The sequence below is a fragment of the Mobula birostris genome, chromosome 10, assembly GCF_030028105.1.
Source record: "Mobula birostris isolate sMobBir1 chromosome 10, sMobBir1.hap1, whole genome shotgun sequence".
Lineage (NCBI taxonomy): Eukaryota > Metazoa > Chordata > Chondrichthyes > Myliobatiformes > Myliobatidae > Mobula > Mobula birostris.
Window position 1 is genome coordinate 74235967 of NC_092379.1, and position 22126 is coordinate 74258092.

At 42.2% G+C, this 22126-nt stretch overlaps 1 protein-coding gene across 2 annotated transcripts; it reads left to right on the plus strand.

The window, feature by feature from the left end:
* The first annotated feature begins 1242 nt into the window (after positions 1-1242).
* taf9 (TAF9 RNA polymerase II, TATA box binding protein (TBP)-associated factor) lies at positions 1243-17444 on the plus strand. 2 transcript variants are annotated; one of them, XM_072270484.1, is made up of 7 exons: positions 1243-1359; positions 5473-5554; positions 6213-6349; positions 6438-6572; positions 6658-6742; positions 9483-9596; positions 14105-14567. In XM_072270484.1, exons 1-7 carry the CDS (start codon positions 1324-1326, stop codon positions 14134-14136), a joined length of 621 nt encoding a protein of 206 aa, XP_072126585.1. In that variant the 5' UTR covers positions 1243-1323; the 3' UTR covers positions 14137-14567. The 2 variants fall into 2 exon arrangements, with proteins under 2 accessions (XP_072126585.1, XP_072126586.1); XM_072270485.1 differs by lacking the exon at positions 14105-14567 and adding an exon at positions 14718-17444 and having other exon boundaries at positions 1315-1359.
* Positions 17445-22126: the final 4682 nt, after the last annotated feature.

The following is a 22126-nucleotide window of genomic DNA, read 5'->3' on the forward strand; positions in this document are numbered from 1 at the left end:
GGAATTCTGCAGATGCTGGAAATTCAAGCAACACACATCAAAGTTGCTGGTGAACGCAGCAGGCCAGGCAGCATCTCTAGGAAGAGGTACAGTCGACGTTTCAGGCTGAGACCTTTCGTCAGGACTAACTGAAGGAACAGTTAGTAAGAGATTTGAAAGTGGGAGGGGGAGATCCAAAATGATAGGAGAAGACAAGAGAGGGAGGGATGGAGCCAAGAGCTGGACAGGTGATTGGCAAAGGGGATATGAGAGGATCATGGGACAGGAGGCCCAGGGAGAAGGAAAAGGGGGAGGGGGGGGAACCCAGAGGGTGGGCAAGGGGTATAGTCAGAGGGACAGAGGGAGAAGAAGAGTGTGAGCCAACCTGAGTGTGGCTTCATCTTTACAGTAGAGGAAGCCGTGGATAGACATGTCAGAATGGGAATGGGATGTGGAATTAAAATGTGTGGCCACTGGGAGATCCTGCTTTCTCTGGTGGACAGAGCGTAGGTGTTCAGCAAAGCGGTCTCCCAGTCTGCGTCGGGTCTCGCCAATATATAAAAGGCCACATCGGGAGCACTGGACACAGTATATCACCCCAGTCGACTCACAGGTGAAGTGTCGCCTCACCTGGAAGGACTGTCTGGGGCCCTAAATAGTGGTAAGAGAGGAAGTGTAAGGGCATCCATGGCCTCCTCTACTGTAAAGATGAAGCCACACTCAGGTTGGAGGAACAACACCTTATATTCTGTCTGGGTAGCCTCCAACCTGATGGCATGAACATTGACTTCTCTAACTTCCGCTAATGCCCCACCTCCCCCCCCCCCGTACCCCATCCATTATTTATTTATATACACACATTCTTTCTCTCACTCTCCTTTTTCTCCCTCTGGCCCTCTCACTATACCCCTTGCCCATCCTCTGGGTCCCCCCCCCTTGTCTTTCTTCCTGGACCTCCTGTCCCATGATCCTCTCGTATCCCTTTTGCCTATCACCTGTCCAGCTCTTGGCTCCATCCCTCCCCCTCCTGTTCTCTCCTATCATTTTGGATCTCCCCCTCCCCCTCCAACTTTCGAATCCCTTACTCACTCTTCCTTCAGTTAGTCCTGACGAAGGGTCTCGGCCTGAAACGTCGACTGCACCTCTTCCTAGAGATGCTGCCTGGCCTGCTGCGTTCACCAGCAACTTTGACGTGTGTTGCTTGAATTTCCAGCATTTGGTGCGTATTTTGCACAAGGCAGTCGGTAGGTGGAGGTACTGATCTCGCCCCTCGGCGACCTTTGACCGCTACGTGAATACGTCACCACGCAGCGCTGGCGGAAGTGAGCTGCTTGCCGGACGACGATGGCGGCGCCCAAGAGCGTTCCGCGGGATGCGCAGGTAAGGGTTTGATTCTCCGGAGAGGTCACGACACCGCAGGCCTCCACCGCGGCGAGTTGTCGGTTCGGAACAGGCTGTGGGCCGCTCAGTGAGGTGTATTCCTTGCTCGGCAGCGGGGAGGATCGGTGCTTGTCGAAAACGCGCGCAAAACACGGATTCCAGTAGCGGCATTGTTCCTGGCCGGGCGCCTGTTCTGTGGTTGCAAGCCCGGGTGCACACGCTCTGATAGTGCGGTAGTCGCTTGGTTACTGCCAGATCGTGGCAGCACTTTGACCTGAGGCCTGAGACCACCGAAGTTGCAGACTTGAGCGACAATTTATGTTTAATTTATACTTGTGAATGTCGCATTATCTGATGCTACGTGCCTGTGATACCGCTGCAAACAGGTGCCCTATGTATAAGAGTACTTATGTGCAATAAACTAGACTTTATCTTTTCACTTTGAATAGACTGATGATAAAATTAAGGCGGATGGATCATCTTCCTGGTAGAGTCAATGTATGCTGCATCCCTTTTTAACTAATATGAGCCCTAGTCACGCCAGTAGGAATGGCCGTCCACTTAACCCCTGATATCTCCTCTGTACCTACTTCCAAGCACCTTAAAAATCTGCCCTCTTATGCTAGCCATTTCAGCCCTGGGGAAAAGCCTCTGACTAGCCACACAATCAATGCCTCTCATCATCTTATACACCTCTATCAGGTCATCTCTCATCCTCTGTCGCTCCAAGGAAAAAAGGCTGAGTTTACTCAACCTATACTCATAAGGCATATACCCCACTCCAGGCAACATCCTTGTAAATCTCCTCTTCACCCTTCCTATGGTTTCCACATCCTTCCTATAGTGAGGCGACCAGAAATGAGCAGAGTACTCCAAGTGGGGTCTGACCAGGGTCCTATATAGCTGCAACATTACCTCTTGGCGCCTAAACTCCATCCCAGAATTGAAGGCCAATGCATCGTATGCTTTCTTAACCACAGAGTCAACTTGCGCAGTAGCTTTGAGTGCCCTATGGACACGGACCCCAAGGTTTGTCTGATCCTCCACACTGCCAAGAGTCTTACCATTAATACTATATTCTGTCATCATATTTGACCTCCCAAAATGAACCAACTCACATTTATCTGGGTTGAACTCCATCTGCCACTTCTCAGCCCATTTTTGCATCCTATAAATGTCCTGCTGTAACCTCTGAGAGCCCTCCACATATTTGATTGATTAGTTGATGAATCAAATTAAAAACAAATAACCAGGTCTTGGACATCTTGGATTAGTGTCCATTGGTTTACCTTCAAGAGGTTGCTGGCCTTAAAGACACGGGACTGAAGATGCTAGAATTTGAAGCATTAAAAAAAACATGATGCTGGAGGAACTCAGTGGGTTAGGTTGCATCTGCAGAGGGAAATGGCCAGTCAATATTGTGGGTCAGGACCTTGCACCTGGACTAAAAGATAGATGGAAGATAACCAATATTTTCAAAAAGTGAGGAAAAGTTTGGACCAAGCTATAGGTGGATCCAAGTGATGAGTGTTGATAGGTTGATGAAGAAAGAGAGAATTGAAATAGTGACAGAAGCTGGCAGGTGATAAGTGGAAGTGACAAAGGGCCGAAGATGCTAGAATCTAGAGGAACGCGGGGCTTGGAGTCAAATTGAGGAAGGTGAGGAGGGCAGCTGGAATGGATGGAGGAGGGGAAAGAAACAGGATGATGATGGAGGCTAGGGTGAGTGTAGAATTATTTGGGTAATCAGGAAAGAAGAGAGGGAGTGATATTTACCAGAAGTTGGATAATTCTTTGCTCATGCTGTTGTGTTATAGACTAACCAGCTGGAATGTGAGGTGCTGTTCCTCTGCTAAGCAAAGAGTCCTAATTGATAATAGACCATGAAACTATTGTATTGCTGTAGAAAATCCACCAGTATACAAAGGGACAAAATCTGTGATCCTCACTTGATCCAGCCAATATAGGCAACACGTGCATCATGGCCATTGTTGTTGTGGAAAAATTGCCCTAACAAAATTCACAAATTACTACCCAAAAATCTGATATATGGGATAAAAATTGTTTTTGCAAAATTAATGTAAATATTCAATATACATAAAATTATTTTCTGACTCATGATTCTTGACGTGTACCCAGGTGATGTGGCTTGACATTAGGGAAAATAATGATATGGGAATTTTCTACGAATCCAGTTTCCCTCTCCACTCCCTTCCTCTTCCTCCCCCTCAATCTAGGTAAAATACTGATCTCTTAACTGCCTTCTGCACTAGTCCAGCAGGTCACTCAGATAGATGGCAGGGCAGGTAGTGTTGTGGAACCAGGGAGTCTGCAGTTGGACTGGGAGAGATTCGGAGAATGGTCAAAGAGGTGGTAGATGGAATACACTATAGGGAAGAGTATGTTCATGCACTTATGTGGCGGGAATAAAGGCATAGACTATTTTCTAAAGAGGAGTGAATTCAAAAATCAGAGACACTAAGGGGCTTGGGCATCCAAGTGCAGGATAAATTGCACCTATAGGTTAAATTGCAGGTTGAGTCGGTGGTAAGGAAGGCAAATGCAATGTTAGCATTCATTTTGAGAGGACTAGAATATAACAGCAAGGATGTTACACTGAGGCTTTATAAGGCACTGGTCAGACTGCATTTGGAGTGTTGTGAGCAGTTTAGGGCCCCATATCTAAGAAATGATGTGCTGGCATTAGAGAGGGTCCAGAGTAGGTTTATGAGAATGATTCCGGGGAATGAAAGGGTTAACATATCAGCAGCGTTTGATGGCTCTGGGCCCATACTCACTGCAGTTTAGAAGGATGGGGGCTAGGTGGAAATCACACCGAAACATTCCAAGTATGGATAAGTGTAGATTGACTGAACATGGAGAGAATGCCTGCAGTAGCGGAAGAGTCTAGGACCAGAGGGCACAGCCTCAAAATAGAGGCACATTCCTTTAGAACAGAGATGAGGGGGAATATCTTTAGCCTGATGGTGGTGTATTGGTGGAATTCATTGCTGCAGACGGATGTGGAGGCCAAGTCATTGAGCATATTTAAAGGAGAGGTAGATAGTTTCTTGATTCGTAAAGATGTCAAAGGTTATGGAGAGAAGACGGGAGAATGAAGTTGAGATGGAAAAAAAATCAGCCATGATTGAATGGATGGGCTGAGTGGCATAATTCTGCATCTAGGTCTTATAGCCTTAGTTGTACCATAACTATTTCATGACCATTTTATTGCAATAGAAAGCAGACAAATCCTGTGGATACTGAATTCTGGAACCATAAAATCCCAGTCCAGTCCATCCCAACTGACCTTGCCAAAGTTGTTGCCCAAACTAATCAAAAGCAGCTGACATAGTTGTGCTATTCTCATAGCAGTACCACCAAGAAGGACAAGAAGTCCTGGTGTTTGGGAGTATTAGATTTCTCTCCTCATTGAAGACTACTCAACTTATATCTTTCGCATCAATCCTTCATACTTGCTGGGTCTAAATCCTGGAACTTTACCCAACGACATTCATTTGCAGAGCAATCTCATTCCCTACTCGTTTTCCCGGTAATTCTGTCCATATTCTCATAAATTTTCTTAAGATTCAGCTACTCACCTACACACTGTGGGCAATTTAGGGTTGTCGTTTAACCTAAAACCAGCATATTTTTTGGGATGTGTATGAAACCAGAATATTCAAAGGAATCTCGTGCTGTCATGACGAGAACAGGCAAACTCCACACAGAAGATGTTGGAGCCAGAATTGAGCCCAGGTTGCCAGAGCTGTGATCATCCGGAATCAAACAATTTCAGCATGGAAACGAGTCCTGCTGCCCGTTGAGTCTGCACTGATATCAACCACCCAGAAAGAATTTATTGCTTATGTTGGCACTGTTTTTCTGCATAACAAATCCATTTTTTGGTGTTTGTGCTAGCAAACCAAGCAGAATTGTTTTTGAGGATATTAGTTTTATTAATCCAATGTGTTGTGTTCACTGGGCTTATTAATAATTTAGGCTTTAACAATTCCATTTGGTGTACTTTAGGGTACCAAAAAGTATTACATACAAAGTTTACTTTTATAATCTATGGGAAGCTCTGATATTTCTGTTTCACATTTTCTGTAGGTTATGGCTCAGATTCTAAAGGATATGGGTATCACTGAATATGAACCAAGAGTTATTAATCAAATGCTGGAATTTACTTACCGTAAGTAAATATGCAAGGCTTATAACTCAGAATCTGAAGAAGCACAAGGGTGGGAAACTTGTGTAAGAAGTGTGAATGGATTTTTAGAGGTCTTACTGAATTGAAATGTTTCAACAGGCTTCCTGGCAACAGGTTGCATTGGGTATATAGGGTTGCGACAGTTGCGGGTAACTTAATATCACTTGACATGAGGGACTAACTGGATCAATGAGATTATGGGGGACTCTTGACATCATGCGCAATAAATTGAATGTGGCAGGGTGTTAAATGGTACTTGGAGAGCTTGCAGGATTCAGACATCTGGAGGATGCTTCAATGATATGGGAACAGTAAGCTTTCTAGTTCCACAGCAGAGGCTCTTTTCGCAGGAATCTAGCCTTTAAAACTGTATTTATTATAACCTTTCTTTTAATCTTAAGTTAAAACAGAAGTGTCTTAGAAGATTTTTAGTTCCGCCCAGGTTTTGTAAGAATCACCAATTTACCAAACCATCTTTATTAAAACCATAAGCCCCCTGTCTCCCCTTATTTTAATCCCTCTGCCCTCTCACCTTCTCCTCTAATTACATCTCCTCACCCCAGGAATTTGTAGAGAGAGGCAGTGAGATGACTATGACATAAGATGGGAAGAAGTCATTTGATATTTTTGTACCTTTCAGGATATGTTACTACAATATTGGAAGATGCTAAAATTTATTCTAGTCATGCGAAAAAGGCAAGTGTTGATGCAGATGATGTAAGGCTGGCTATTCAGTGTCGAATGGACCATTCGTTTACATCCCCTCCTCCTCGAGATGTAAGTATTGATCAGTCAAAGGATTTAGTGTATTGTGATAAGTAGAACAAAATTTAAGTAACATTTTAAATTTTCATTGCCTCTTTAGTTTCTGCTAGAGATTGCTCGACAGAAGAATCAAAACCCACTACCATTGATAAAACCATATGCTGGGCCTAGGCTACCTCCAGACAGATACTGTCTAACAGCTCCAAACTACAAACTTAAGTCATTGCACAAAAAGGTATGAATGGGTATGGTACCTCTTGGAGTTGATACTGATATAGCTTTGCATATCTGAACTGATTTTATATTCCCCAACATTGAAGGTAACATCATCTGCTGGAAGAATAACTGTACCTAGATTGAGTGTTGGAGCTTGTGTCACCAGTCGACCCAGTACACCAACACTGGGTAAGTTGCATTCTTGCAGCATAAGCAATTTATTATTAAATGTATCTGTCTGTTATCTGAACTTAAATACGAATCATTGCCATATTTAAAATATAGCACAAGACAGATGGAATTCCCCGTACCACAGTAGCATTGTGGATTGTCAGCGTCAAGTTCTAATTCTGGCGGTCCTTCTACACAAATTAATCTGTTTTTGAAATTGGTTATTTCCTGAATGGTGCAATCCATTTGGCCTTACTTTAAGGAAAAAAATATATGCGTATAAACAGTCCATGACTATGTTGCAAATGAGAAAATCTGCAGATGCTGGAAATCCGAGCAGCACGCTCAAAATGCTGGAGGAACTCAGCAGGACTGAAGAGCTGTGTGAAAAATGGGTTTTGGCCCAAAACATCGAATGTACCTTTTTCTATAGATGCTGCTTGGCCTGCTGAGTTCCTCCAACATTTTGTATGACTATACTGCATTAAGCACATAGTCCATGTTACCGTGCAGATTTCCCTTTGGCATTCTGATTTCCTCCCATGTGCCAAATACATGCTGGTTGGTTGGTTAAATGGCTACTCCAAATTGCTCCCTGTGTTTCTGAATAGGGAAATTGGGGTGGAGGAATTGATGGGGATGTGAGAGGGGAAAAATGTTTTCAGTGGATGGTATGAACTCAGTTGGCTGAATGGCCTGTGTTGGATTTGGTGATAATGATTCGGAAGATCTTCAGAGGCAAGGATGAGGCAAAACGGTGATTATGGCTTTTTAATTAAGTGTTACAAGAACAAAGAAAAGAGACAAAGAAAGAAATTATGGTCATCTCATACTGAGAGTAGAGATAAAGCACATTCCATTGACAATTAACCTATAAAATAGCCAGGGTTCAAGTGTGACATCTGTTGCAAAAAGTAAGAAGTTTCCAGAAAACAGAATCAGCTTTACTAAGATTACTGGAAAAATTACACATAGGTGATTATATAAAAATACAAGCAAGCATTAGAAAAAAAATAAACTACAGGAAAATAACAATTATATACTCTAATCCTACACTTGGTTAGGAGTTGAATGACTTGATTAGTACATGTTCTTAAACAATATTAGTATTTATAATGGGGAAAAAACTACAGACACTAGAAATTAGAAATAAAACATAAAATACTGAAAAAAATTCAGCAGGTCAAACAACTTCTGTGGAAAGAGAAATAGTTAACATTTTAGGTGCAAGACTCTTCTGGTGTTGGTAATGTGAAAGTACAGGTATTAGTTCCCATATTGTAGATACTTGCTTTATTTTCTGAGTTATATAATTAACCATTAATTTCCCATGAGACTGGTGCACCCTTTCAGCCCTCAGCTATAGTTATTAATCTTAGTATCCCTTAAAATTGCAAGTGTAGAGGTGTACAGAATTGTATAATTATAGTGTTCCAAAAGAATTTATTTTAATAAGTTTAACATGATGTGCATGAATGACAGGTATTCACCAATACAAGTCAAGCCGGCCAATCATTCCTTAAGATACCTTGTTTATCCTTGCTGAAGTTTCTCTGAACTGCTTGGAAACATATTATCACCGGGTCAAAATCCTGGAATTAATCTACATAGCATCAACTGTATCCTTGATTATTGGTAGCAAAGAAAGTAATTTATTATGCAATTTGGAACATGTGTTAAATACTACCTAAATGTTGCCTTATCTCTTTTAGGTATTTCATTTGGTAAGATGAACAGGTAGTGACCAACCAGCAGCATATTGTATATGGGAGGGAAAATAAACAAGATGACAAATTGTTTACCTCAAATATAAGTAGAGGCGTCTCACAGATTCACCTTTCAACAGTTTTTGGCTTCTTTTTTGGTTCTATGCTGGTGGCATAGTGGCATCTGCGCTGGACTGCGGAGTGGAGGTTCCGAAGTTCAAACCCAGCCGGCTGCCCCTGGCGCGCTTTCCATCGTGCGGGGTTAAGAGCTGGTGATCTCTTTTTAAAAAAAAACTCACCCGGCAGAAGGCAATGACAAACCACTGCTGTAACTTGCCTCGTATGCGAATTCCAACTACGTCAGAACGGTGTAGGGGGAAGTTGTCCGCTACCCAGAAAAATTCCAGATATGACCTACATTATTACATTCCGTTTTGATATTATTATTGGCTTAATAGAATGTTTCAGTGAATATAAGATGTGAATATGTCTAGGGCACTGTATATCAAGCAGTAGTAAATCAAGGCAACTGTACTTGATGTGTTGTCTAAAAGAAGTTTCACCACCTACTTGAGAGGCTTTTTCAGTTCGAATCCATGGTGGGTAGTTTTCTGGCTTATAAACTCTGTGTGTGTTTAAAGTATAGCAATCACACGAGGGTCGTTAAACGTCATAAAGGTACGGCACTGCCTTATCAGCTACTTACAGTGCAGTCCTAATACCTCTATCCTGGTGTCACCACGACAGTTCACATCTGTATTCATGCAACGAAAAGACTAATGACCTGCACATTACCTGTACGACTCTCTAACGACCCTCATGTGATAGCTATACCTTTAAACTACTCAGAGTTTATAAACTGCAAAACTGCCCACCTTGGATTAGAACTGAAGAAGCCTCTCGGATGAGTAGCGAAACAGCTTCTAGACAACACAGCAGGTCCAATTGCCTTGTTTTACTACTGCTTGATATAAGGTGTGAATGTTTTCATACAGCTTTCAGAGAAGTTGAATGTACTACATATTTGGGATTAATTAAATATGATTTTGTAGGTACTCCTTCATCACAAACAGTGGCAGTAACTGCAAAAGTTGGAACTCCTGCGTCATTAGCTGGGCAGAGATTTACAGTACAGATCCCTTCTTCACAAGCTACAGTTAAACCAGGTAAAGTTGAAATCTTGTGAATTAGAAGAATGGAATTGGCAATCCATAACAGGCGGTGCGATTTGGTGGCACTAGATACAATGGATCAATCTAGTACATTCATGCTGCTATTACACAGCACCAGTGACCTATTACTGATCTCAATTGCTGTCTGCAAGGAGTTTGCATATTCTCCCTATGCCTACTTGAATTTTCTCCATTTGCTCTTGTTTCCTCTTGTATATTGAAGGCATGGTGGTAGGTTAATTGGCACCTATGAGGAGAATTGTTGGAGTTGATGGGCCTCTGAGAGAATAAGTTACAAGCAAATAAATTGGGGGGGGGGGGGGCGGGATAGATGGAAACTACGTGGCCGGCTTAGACTCAGTGGGCTGAATGGTCTCCCATTGTATAATCAAATAAGATGAGAGGTGACCTGATAGAGGTATGTAGGATAATGAGGGGCATTGATCGTGTGCATAGTCAGAGGCTTTTCCCCCCAAGTCTGAAATGGCTAACATGAGAGGGCACAATTTTAAGTTGCTTGGAAGCAGGTACAGAGAAGATGTCAGGGGTAGGTTTTTTTATGCAGAGAGTGGTGAATATGTGGAATGGGCTGCTGACGACGGTGATGGAGGAGGATATGATAGGGTCTTTTAAGAGACTCCTGGATAGGTACATGGAGCTTAGAAGAATAGAGGCCTATGGGTAACCCTAGGTAATTTCCAAATTAAGTACATGTTCGGCATAGCATTGTATTTTCTATGTTTCAAATAAGGAGAATTATTTCCTTGTATTTAGACCATACGACATAGGAGCAGAAGGCCTTAAACAGATTAGGAGTATGGGCAAGAAAGTGGAAAATGAAACACAATATTGGAAAATGCATGGTCATGCACTTTGGTAGTAGAAATAAATATGCAGACTATTTTCTAAACGGGGAAAAAAATCAAAAATCTGATATGCAAAGGGACTTGGGAGTCCTTGTGCAGAACACCCTTAAGGTTAACTTGCAGGTAGAGTCAGTGGCGAGGAAGGTAAATGCAATGTTAGCATTCATTTTAAGAGGTCTAGAATACAAGAGCAAGATGCTGAAGCTTTATAAGATATAGGTGAGGCCTCACCATGAGTATTACGAACAGTTTTGGGCTCCGCATCTAAGAAAAGATGTGCTGGAATTGGAGAGGGTTCAAAGGAGGTTCACAAGGATGATTCCAGGAATGAATGGGTTATCATAGGAGGACTGTTTGATGGCTCTGGATCTGTACACGCTGGAATTTAGAAGGATGAGGGGGAATCTTATTGAAACCTTTCAAATGTTGAATGACCTAGACAGGGTAGATGTGGAAAGGATGTTTCCCATGGTGGGGGAAGTCTATGTCAAGAGGGTACAGCCTCAGGATAGAGTTGCATCCTTTTACAACAGAGATGTGGAGAAATTTCTTTAGCCAGAGGATGGGGAATTGGTGGAATTTCTTACCACAGGCAGCTGCAGAGGCCCAGTTGGGTGTATTTAAGGCAGAGCTTGATAGGTTCTTGATTGGACATGGCATCAAAGGTTACAAGGAGAAGGCTGGGGAGTGGGGCTGAGGAGGGGAATAAAAGATCAGCCATGTTTGAATGGTGGAGCAAACTAGATGGGTCAAATGGCCTAATTCTGCACCTATGTCTTATGGTCTTAAGCAGAATTGTCCCATCAAGTCTGCTGTGCCATTCCATCAAAGCTGATTTATTATCTCTCACAAACCCATTCTCCTGTCTTCTCCCCATAACCTTTCTGTCTTTACTAATCAAGCAATCTATCAACATCTACTTTAAATATACCCAATGACTTAGTCCTCCATAGCGAATATCACAGATCCACCACCCTACGGCCAAAGAAATTCCACCTCATCCCTCTTCTAAAGAGATGTCCTTGTATTCGGAGGCTGTGCCTTTTGGCCCCAAACTCATTCCACTATAGGAAATATCCTCTCCACATCCATGTTATCTTCCAGACCCTTCAGTATTCAATAGGTTTCAATGAGATTCCCCCCCACCATTCTAATAAACTCCAATGAGTTATAGGCCCAGAGGCATCAAACGCTCCTCATACATTAACCCTATCATTCTCAGGATCATTCTTGTGAACCTCCTCTGGACCTTTTCCAATGCCCATACATCTTTTCTTAGATGGTGGTCCAAAAACTGTTCACAACACTCCGTGTGGTCTGACCTATGTCTTATAGTGGCTCCATGTTACATCCTTGATTTTATATACGAGTTTTCTCAGTGTACGCTAACATTGAATTTCCCTTCCTTATCATGACTCAGATGCAAGTTAACCTTTAGGCAATCCTTATTTAGAGGCTGGTCCAAACATAACTGACATTTTCCTACTTCTGCCCACCATATCATTAAAAGAATTTGTATTTCTCCATTGTACATATATTCTGTTAACATTTCAGTTTGCTTTGAACAATATAGTTAATTGTTGTGGCATCCAGATTGCAAATATAGGCAGATAATGTGGTTGATAAGGCTATTTTCCTGGTATTCAGGGGGAAGGTCAAACTTGAAAGCTTGGAGAATTTACCTAAAAGATAACTCATCAACCTGGAGGATGAGGGATGTACCGACCCTCATCATTACTGGTCTTTGAGTATGGAACAGAGGACTAGATTCCAACCTGACTTAATTCACTCACATCCCTCTCCCAAAACCCTAATCTGACTCCTAACTCCTGTTACTGTCCCCAAAACCATTCATATGAACCTATTCATCTACTCCACCTTAGAGAAACTGTAACCAATATGTTGAATGGGATTTCCCTTTTATAAATCTATGTTGAATTTCTAATCCTATTGTTTTATAAATGCATCACTATTATATACTTGTATTTCACTCCTACTCGTGTCAGGCAACTAGGCTTTTGTTCCTTGTTTACTCTCTTCTTTCAAAAATAGTATGGTTACATTTGCTACTTTTGAATACATCGGAACCATTATAGAATCTATGGAATTTTGAAAATCGGTAGTCAGTCCATCCACGATATCAATTGAAAACTTTTGAAAGCTTGGATCATAAGAACATAAGAAATAGGAGCAGGAGTCGGCCATCTGGCCCGTCGACCCTGCTCCACTATTCAATAAGATCATGGCTGATCTGGCCATGGACTCATCTCCACCCACCTGCCTTTTCCCCATAACCCTTAATTCCCCTACTATGCAAAAACGTATCCAACCTTGTCTAAAATATACTTACTGAGGTCATTTTTACAACAAAAAAAAACTCATGTTAATATCTTTGAATTCTTGTTCACTCCAGATCCATATTCTTCCTCCAATTCTGGGAGACTTTCTGTGCCTTTCCTGATGCAGAAATTACTGCCAGATAGCTCCAGTGATCTGTGTTTGATCTCGGCATTAGATGATCCTTATACAGAGATTCTACATTCTCCTTGTGACCATTTCGTCTTCCCCCGCCTACTTTGGTTTCTGCTAGAGTAATTGGTTACTGTAGATTATCTCTAGTGAAGGTAGGTCAGAGGAGGGTCAGGATGGAGTTGATAGGCAATCTTGTTCTTCAAGTCTAACTGGATTTAGTTTTTTTTGAGCAATTATCTATTCTTTGTTAGCAACCAGTTTAGACTATTAGTTGATTAGGCCGGGGGTCCCCAACCTTTTTCAAACTGTGGACCAGTTACATATTGACAATATTCTTGCGGACCGGCTGACCGGGGTGGGGGGGGGGTGCTGGTGGTGTTGGTGGTGGTGGTAGGGTTGCCAGCGGAAAAGAGTAGCAGTCAAATACGCTGGGTTTACCCCAAGAAAGACTACAATGACCATGAAGCCTTGCGCGGGCACCAGTGCGCATGCGTGTACCATTTTTTTCTACAAATCGTTTTTGGCGATTCTGTTCTGGGGCGGGGGGAGGGGGGTGTTAATCACGACCGGAATATCGGTGATAAGTGGCTAATATACTCAATTTCCTTTCTGAAAGGGTTTATCTAACGAATTTAATATTAAACACAGCGCATATTTTCCTCGCATGAATATAGTGATAAGTCAATTATCAGGGGAGGACAGGGGAGCTTGAAGTAAGTGTTGAACGAACTTCCAGTAGAAGTGGTAGAAGCAGGTTCGGTATTATCATTTAAAGAAAAATTGGATAGGTATATGGACAGGAAAGGAATGGAGGGTTATGGACTGAGTGCAGGTCGGTGGGACTAGGTGAGAGTAGCGTTCGGCACGGACTAGAAGGGCGAGATGGCCTGTTTCCGTGCTGTAATTATTATATGGTTATATAAGTCAATAGTATCATAACATTTTAAGTAACGTTTGGATATTAAACACGCAGCGCATATTTTCCCCGTATGAACATATCAAATCATTGCAACACACCAATATCACTGAGTCAGTGGGAGCCCTGGGCTTGTTTTCCTGCAACAAGACGGTCCTATCGAGGGGTGATGGGAGACAGCGATACTCGAACGGGGTTCCTTATGTCAACTCTATTCCGCAATTGAGTTCTCGTTGTATTCATTGCAGAGATACGTTGGAAATGGAAGCAACGTTTTTAGTGCTTTCGTGGCTATCTCAGGATACTTAGCCTTGACTTTGATCCAGAATGCCGGCAGAGATGTTATGTCAAACATACTTTCCAGCCTGTCGTTATTTGCAAGCTCGAGGAGTTGATCTCCTTCCCGCGCTGAAATGGATGACACGCGGGTAATGACCTCGCATGCGTAATGGCTCAACAGTGGCCGTGACAGGGAATGAGGAAAGGTGCAGCTGATTCATATCGCCAAATCATATCGCTTCCTCGCGGCCTGGTAGCGCATGCTTTGCGGCCCGGTGGTTGGGGACCGCTGGATAAGGCCAGCAGAGAATTTATGTCATGAATGTGATCTGCATGTACTTTCTCAAGTATATCTTTCAAGGCAGCTGTATCAACTGATATGAGAAATAAAATGGAGATGTCTTGTTCTTTTGCAGTAAGATTTCTGTTTAGGTCAAAAAATAAATTTAAATCTACTAATAAATATATAATTACATTGATGCTTTTGTTTTATTTGAATTACTTTTGCTTTTTTGTAAATGTGATTTTTCGTGGTTTTTTTTGAAGATTGATTCTCTAAATGTTGTACACTTTATCTTGCAGCCACAGGAATCTCAACAACTTCAGTCCAAAATGTGCTGATAAATCCATCTCTGATTGGCTCAAAAAATATTCTTATCACAACGAACATGGTCTCAAACTCAAGTAGCACCACTGAGTTAAACCCATTGAAACGGAAACACGAAGATGACGATGACTACGATGCTTCCTAAAGAATGGATATAACCAACCTTGCAAAGTTACTTTCAAAGTAAAGCAAATATTCTAAGACTGTCAGGTGCTCAAAGTGATCTACAGACTTCAGTTTGAGGTTGCTTGCAGGTCATCAGTTTGGATGGGCTGAGAGATGCGTTCAATAATGTTAAACCAATTCAGTTTTGTTATGCCAGTGCAACACTTAGAATATGGTAATATGGCTTTTCCTGTTTAGATTAAAACACCAGTGAAGAACTGTTCAAACCATGAGCAGCAGAAGCCTTGGGTCACTCCTTGCCATCGGTTTATTTCTAAATTATTTTATATTTGTTCTCATTTTCTGTATGTAAATTACTTTTAACGTGAGAACCATTTCCACGCTTACCAAAATCATTTCTGAGTACTGAATCTGGATTATGTTGATTTTTCATTTTCCTTTTATTTGAGCAAATTGTTGTCAGTATTCCTGTATCTAAAAGGTTTAAGAAATTGGTGTTACTGCAGGTATCAAATTCACATTTGTTTATTTTGTAAAGTACGTATACAGTTCTGCTACTTTATTCACTTGTTCCAGTTGTATTATGATACAATGCTATTGTAGAATGAATCAGTCTTTTGTGAAATAACCTTTTGGTTTGTTACCTCTACTTGGTAAGGCAAATTCCAGTATGAATCCAATGTTATGTTTCATTACTTAACCTAGTTTCTTGTAACACTAGAATTATTTTTGGATTTCTTTAAGAGGCTAGATTACAGGTCATTGTCTTTTTTCTATAACAAGGAGCTTAGTCTTAAAAGTAATACAAGTTTCTTACCAATTTGAGGCATACTGTACAATGACTGTTCTGATTTGCATTGAGATTTAACTCTGGATAAAAATTTTAAATGTTAAGGCAAAATTGTTCTATTATTAAGAAATTGTAAATTTGGAAATCCTTGGAATGATCAATCATAAGTTGATTGTTAATATTTTCATATTCTCTTTACCATCCTATTGCTAAAAGATGCTCAAAGATTTGACAATATTTTTTCTTTGGTGACTATTCTTCAGTATGAAGCAAAGCTAAATGCGGAATGAAGTACATCCCAGTGCTTGAAACAGTGAACCAAAACTGTCAGTTAACATCTTCATGTGTCTTAATTATCTTATCAAAGCTTAATGCTTAATTAAATTTCAATTAAGGTAAAAGGGACATTGTAGCATGTTTCCCTTTATTATCATTGGCACAAAATATAAGCATAGGGAGGTTATGCCAGAATATATAAAGGTGCAATACATTATCAAAAAGGCAAATGAAAATTGGGTTTTGTTGCTAGAGGATTGAATAAGAGCAGGGGCGGCTATGCTGCAACTGTATAGGGTTGACTGCACCTGGAGTACTGCATGCAATTCTGCTTTCCTTCCTTGAGGAAAGTTATACTGGCTTTGGAGGCAGTGCAGAGGAGGTTCATGACGTTAACTTTGGAGAAGAGAAAGTTAACCTGTGAGGAGAGACTACATTGTCTGGGACTATACTCACTGTAATTCTGAAGACTGAGCGAGGATCTTGTAAAAAAATATGTAAAATTATGAAAGGGATAGATAAGATTGAGGCAGAAAAGTTATTTCCCCACTGGTAGGTGAAACTAGAACTACAGGACATTGCCTTAAGATTTTTGCAATAGATTTAGGATGTCACAGCTAAAAGATTGTATCTATGAGGCCAAGGTGGTTTTCTTGATTTTTGGAGTGTTGAGGGAGTACTTAATTAAAGTATGTACATTTTTGAAGGGCCTGGGTAAATGGGAAGGAGCCATTTCTCTTAGAAATGGTGAGAAACCAGGAGATAGCTAAAGCAAAAAGGGGGAGAGGAAGATGAGCATTATTTTTTCAACAAGATGTAGTAGGATATGGAATTCAGTGCTGACTGTTAACTTGTCCTGGGTAATCTTAGCATATAGCATTTACGAAAGAAAATGAGAAAGGGTTGCTTGCAACATTCATTACAAAAATGGAGCCAAGGTGTGGAAGTGCAGGTTTAGTTCATAGTTAACCCATCTTTGGGACAGTACATTCAAAGTTAGTGACATATAAACATAAGTTTCGAACTTGCCCCAATTTCATTTTTGTAATGTAGATTACAATCCTTACAGGTGATTATTATTTATTGAGATACAGCATGGAACAGGCCCTTCCAGCCGTTTGAGCCGCACCATCCAACAACTCCCGACTTAACCCTAGCCTTAACATGGGGCAGTTTACAATGACCTACCAACTGGTATGTCTTTGGAAAGTGGGAGGAAACTGGAGCACCCGGAGGAAACCCATGCAGTCAGGGGGAGAATGTCCAAACTCCTCCCAGGCAGTGGCGGGAATGGAACCCAGGTTGCTGTGTCATTAAGTGGCATTGGTGAAGGAACTGGTTGAAGTGAGGTAAGAAGTAATATGTCTTCTCTATGCATGAAGCTTTCAAGGTATCGATAGAAATGCAACAGCTGTAAAGATACTAGAAGATTTTAGTTTATATGATGGAGAAAAAGGTGCATTTATTCTTGGTTAACTTTATAATTGCATTTGGCTTTGTAAATAATTAGTTGTATAATTGCAGATGTAGGTAACTTAATATGTGTTGACATTACAAAATCTCAAGAGTAATAATACAATTTAATAATTTTAACAAACACGGTTACAAAATTTATTGTGATCTCAATGGTAATAGTTACTAAAAGCAAAAATCTTCAGCTGCTAGAAATCTTTGCTTCACAGAAACATGGCTCACCCCTACACCATTTCAGACACAGCACTGCAGCCCGAGGACTTCACGATCCACTGAAAAGGTGGGACATCTGAGGAGTATAGTTTACGGCTAACTCATTGTGGTACACAGATGTGGCAGTTCTGTCTCAGTCCTGCTCACCTGCCTTGAAACATCTAGCAGTCAAGTGTCATCTATTTTATCTGCCGAGGGGATTTTCCATTGTTAATCATGGTAGCGGTGTACATTCCACCTCTGGCCAATGTCAGGCACCACTGGAGGAGCTGAGCACCGTGATCAGCAGGCATGAATCAACACACCCTATCCTTGAATGGGATTTTAACCAGGCCAGCTTGAAGAAGTCTCAGAACAACTACCACCAATACATCACCTGTGGAACCAGAGAAGCCAACACAACTGACCATTGTTATACCACCATCAAGAATGCTTACCGAGCCATACCAAACCACACTGGAGAGCCTGATCACCTGGCCGTACACCTACTCATGGTGTACAGGCAGTAATTAAAGACCTCAGCACCAGTGCTGATGACCAGAGAGGTGGAGGAGCACTTACAGGACTGCTTTGAGTCGGTGGACTGGACATTAGTCAGGGATTTATTCAGGGATAATTGGAGGTGGAGCGGAGAGATGATCGTACTAAATGGCGACTCCTTTGCTTTCATTTTCGGGACCAGCTCTATTTCCATCTATAATATCTCTATTTTTCCCTTTCAGGGGGGTTCTGAAAACCCTGAACTGGAGTTGCACGCTGACTTCGGTTCTTTGCAGGAATGGGACGCGCTCTCAGGGTTTCATAACTGGCCGTTGTTTGGCGCGCCAAGGACTTGGCCTAAAGAGCCCGGCTCGGCTCTGGAGACGGGCGGATCGAAGGTCGGTTTCTCTGCAGGAGACCCGTGTGTCATTGGGGGAGTCAGAATATCAATGGCTGTGTGACCAGATCTTTGGGCACAGAATTAGAAAAAAAAGTAACGTAACAGATGTTTAACATTGTAAACTAGTGAGTTGTTTGTTATGTCTCTCTGCTCGCTGTGAAAACGGAGCCACCTCTTTCTCCCTTATTGGGGGGGGGGAGAGAAAGAGAGCCTATGGGATGTCGAATGCCAGGTGAAATGCGAAGTCTTTGGGGTAACTACAAGTCTGTGTCTTTGCTGTTGCTTTGCTCATGCTTGAGTGCTCAGTGGTGGGTGCCGATGCTTTTTTTTTTGCTGGTGGGGCAGGGGGGAATTGTTGTTTGCTGCCGCTTACGTACGGAAGGGAGGGGAGCTGTGGGGGGACTTATGAGTTCTAACATTTAACTGTCATTCATTCTTTGGGGCACTCCTCTGTTTTCTTGGATGGTTGCGAAGAAAAAGCATTTCATGATGCATATTGTATACACTTCTGTGACATTAAATGTACCTTTGAAACCTTCAAATACTTCACAGAAACCTTCAAATAAATACTTCACAGTTGTCTCTGAGTCTATCAGGACCTGTGTGGATGAATGTGTGCCTTTAAGTACATACCTCTCTGTTCACTGCTGACCCACGACTGTGCTACAACGCACAGCTCGAACCACATCATCAAGTTCACCGATGACACGACTGTGGTGGGTCTCATCAGCAAGAACGATGGGTCAGCATACAGAGAGGAGGTGCAGCGGCTAATGGACTGGTGCAGAGCCAACAACCTGTCTCTGAATGTGAACAAAAACAAAAGAGATGGTTGTTGACTTCAGGAGGACACAGAACGACCACTCTCTGCTGAACATTGACGACTCCTCCGTAGAGATCATTAAGAGCACCAGATTTCTTGGTGTTCACCGGGCAGAGAATCTCACCTGGTCCATCAACACTAGCTCCATAGCAAAGAAAGCCAGCAGCATCTCTACTTTCTGCGAAGGCTGAGAAAAGTCTATCTCCATCCTCACCACATTCTACAGAAGCTGTATTGAGAGCATCCTGAGCAGCTGCATCACTGCCTGGTTGGGAAATTGCACCATCTCGGATCGTAAGACCCTGCAGTGGATAGTGAGGTCAGCTGAGAAGATCATTGGGGTCTCTCTTCCCGCCATTAGAGACATTTACACCACACGCTGCATCCGTAAAGCAAACAGCATTATGAAGGACCCCTCGCACCCCTCATACAAACTCTCCTCCCTCCTGCTATCTGGCAAAAGGCACCCCAGACTATGTAACAGTTTCTTCCCGCAAGTCATCAGACACCTCAATACCCAGAGCCTGGGCAGACACCAACCTACTGCCCTCTACTGTGCATATTGTGTTGTTTATTATTTATTGTAATGCCTGCACTGTTTTGTGCACTTTATGCAGTCCTGGGTAGGTCTGTAGTCTAGTGTAGTTTCATGTTGTTTTATGCAGTTCAGTGTAGTTTTTGTATTGTGCATGTAGCACCTGAAAAACGTCTCATTTTTACAGTGTACTGTACCAGCAGTTATGGTCGAAATGACAATAAAAAGTGACTTGACTTGATACCAGACATGCCCAAAAAGCTGTGGATGAACTATGAGATTGATAGTCTGCTGAGGACTAGTTATGTGGCATTCAAGACTAGTGATCCAGAACTATATAAGAAGTCCAGGTACAACCTACGGAAGGCTATTTTAAGAGTGAAAAGGCAATTTCAATTGAAGATAGAAATGTAATTGGATGCATGCCAGTTCTGGCAGGGTTTGCAGGCTATTACTACTTGCAAGACAAAATTTAACACACTGAATGGCTGTGATGCTTCACTCCCAGGTGAGTTCAATACCTTCTGTACATGAGTTTTGAAAGGGAGAACAAAACTACACATTTGAATCCCTGCAGTATCTGTTGACCCTGTGATCTCTGCCGATAACAGAACATCTTTCGAGGGGGTGACCTAGCAAGGTGTCAGGCCCTGATGGTGTACTCGAAAACCTGTGCCAACCAACTGGCGGAAGTGTTCAAGGACATCCTCAATCTTTTACTGCTGCAGGCAAAGTTTTCCACCTGCTTCAGAAGGGCAACAGTCATACCAGTGCCGAAGAGCAGGGTGAGCTGCCTCAATGACTATTGCCCAGCTGGCTCACATCTACTGTGATTAAATGCTTTCAGAAGTTGTCATGACCACAGTCAAGCCCTACCTAGGCAAATTCCAGCAGGTCACAGTCCTTGCTTATCTCCAAATAGGTCCACAGCAGATGCCACCTCACTGGTTCTCCACTTGGCCTTGGATCACCTGGCCAGAAGGAATACCTCCATCAGCATGCTGTTTGTTGGTTACAGCTCAGCATTCAACACCATCATATCCTCAATGCTAATCAACAAGCTCCAAAATCTGGGTCTCTGTACCTCACTCTGCAACTGGATCCTTGACTTCCTCAACAGGAGACCGTAGTCAGTGCGGATCAGAAATAACATCTCCTTGTTGACAGTCAACGCTGGCACACCCCAAAGATGTGTGCTCAGCCCACTGCTGTATTCTCTCTACACCCATGATGGTGTGGCTAGGGACAGATCAAACACAATCTATAAATTTACCAACAACACAACTCTTGTCGGCAGAATTTCAGATGGTGACACAGAGGCATATAGGAGTGTAATAGCTGGTTGAGTGGTGGTGTTATAGCAACAACCTTCATTCAATGCCAGTAAGACCAAGGAATTAATTGTGGCTTTCAGAAAGGGGAATTTGAGGGAACACACATTAGTCCCCTCATTGAGGGATCGGTAGTGGAAAGGGTGAGCAATTTCAAGTTCCTGGGTATCAACATCTCTTAAGATCTATCCTGGGCCCAACATATTGATGCAATTACGCAGAAGGCACGACAGTGGCTATATTTCATCAGGAGTTTGAGGAGAGTTAGTGTCTCAAATTTCTACAGATGTATTGTGCAGAGCATTTTAACTGGTTGCATCACTGTAATGTGGAAGAGCAACTACACAGGATTGGAAAAAACCTGCAGAAAGTTGCAAACACTCAGCTCCAGCGTGAGCACTAGCCTCCCCGGCATCCAGGACATCTTAAAAAGGCAATGCCTCAAAGAGGCAGCATCCATCAGTAAGGACCCCCATCACCCAGTACCTGCCCTCTTGTCATTGCTACCATCAAGGAGGAGATACAGGGACCTGAAGACACATACTTAATGTTTTAGGAACAGTTTCTTCCTTTATGCCATCATGTACACTACCACAATATTTTATTAGTTTCTCTTGCACTATTTTTAAAATGTTTCTTATTTTAATGTTTTTAAAATTACTACGTTATACATTGTGCTGCTGCCGCAAAACAACAGATTTCATGACATATGCCAGTGATATTGAAGCTGATTCTGATCTGAAATGAAAATAGAAAATACTCCATAGGTAGTGACGTGTGCATGACTGTGAATTCCTTTAGTATGAACATAAGAGATAAGAGCAGGAGTCGGCCATCCAGCCGGTCGATCCTGCTTTGCCATTCAATAAGATCATGGCTGATCTGGACATGGACTCATCTCCACCTACCTGCCTTTCCCTCATAACCCTTAACTCCC

Bases quoted from the DNA above. Each gene is read 5' to 3' on its own strand.
- taf9 (XM_072270485.1), top strand. From the start codon at position 1,324: ATGGCGGCGCCCAAGAGCGTTCCGCGGGATGCGCAG. The intron at 1,360-5,472 runs GTAAGGGTTTGA...CATTTTCTGTAG, and splicing joins GCGTTCCGCGGGATGCGCAG to GTTATGGCTCAGATTCTAAA. The intron at 6,743-9,482 runs GTAAGTTGCATT...ATGATTTTGTAG, and splicing joins ACCCAGTACACCAACACTGG to GTACTCCTTCATCACAAACA.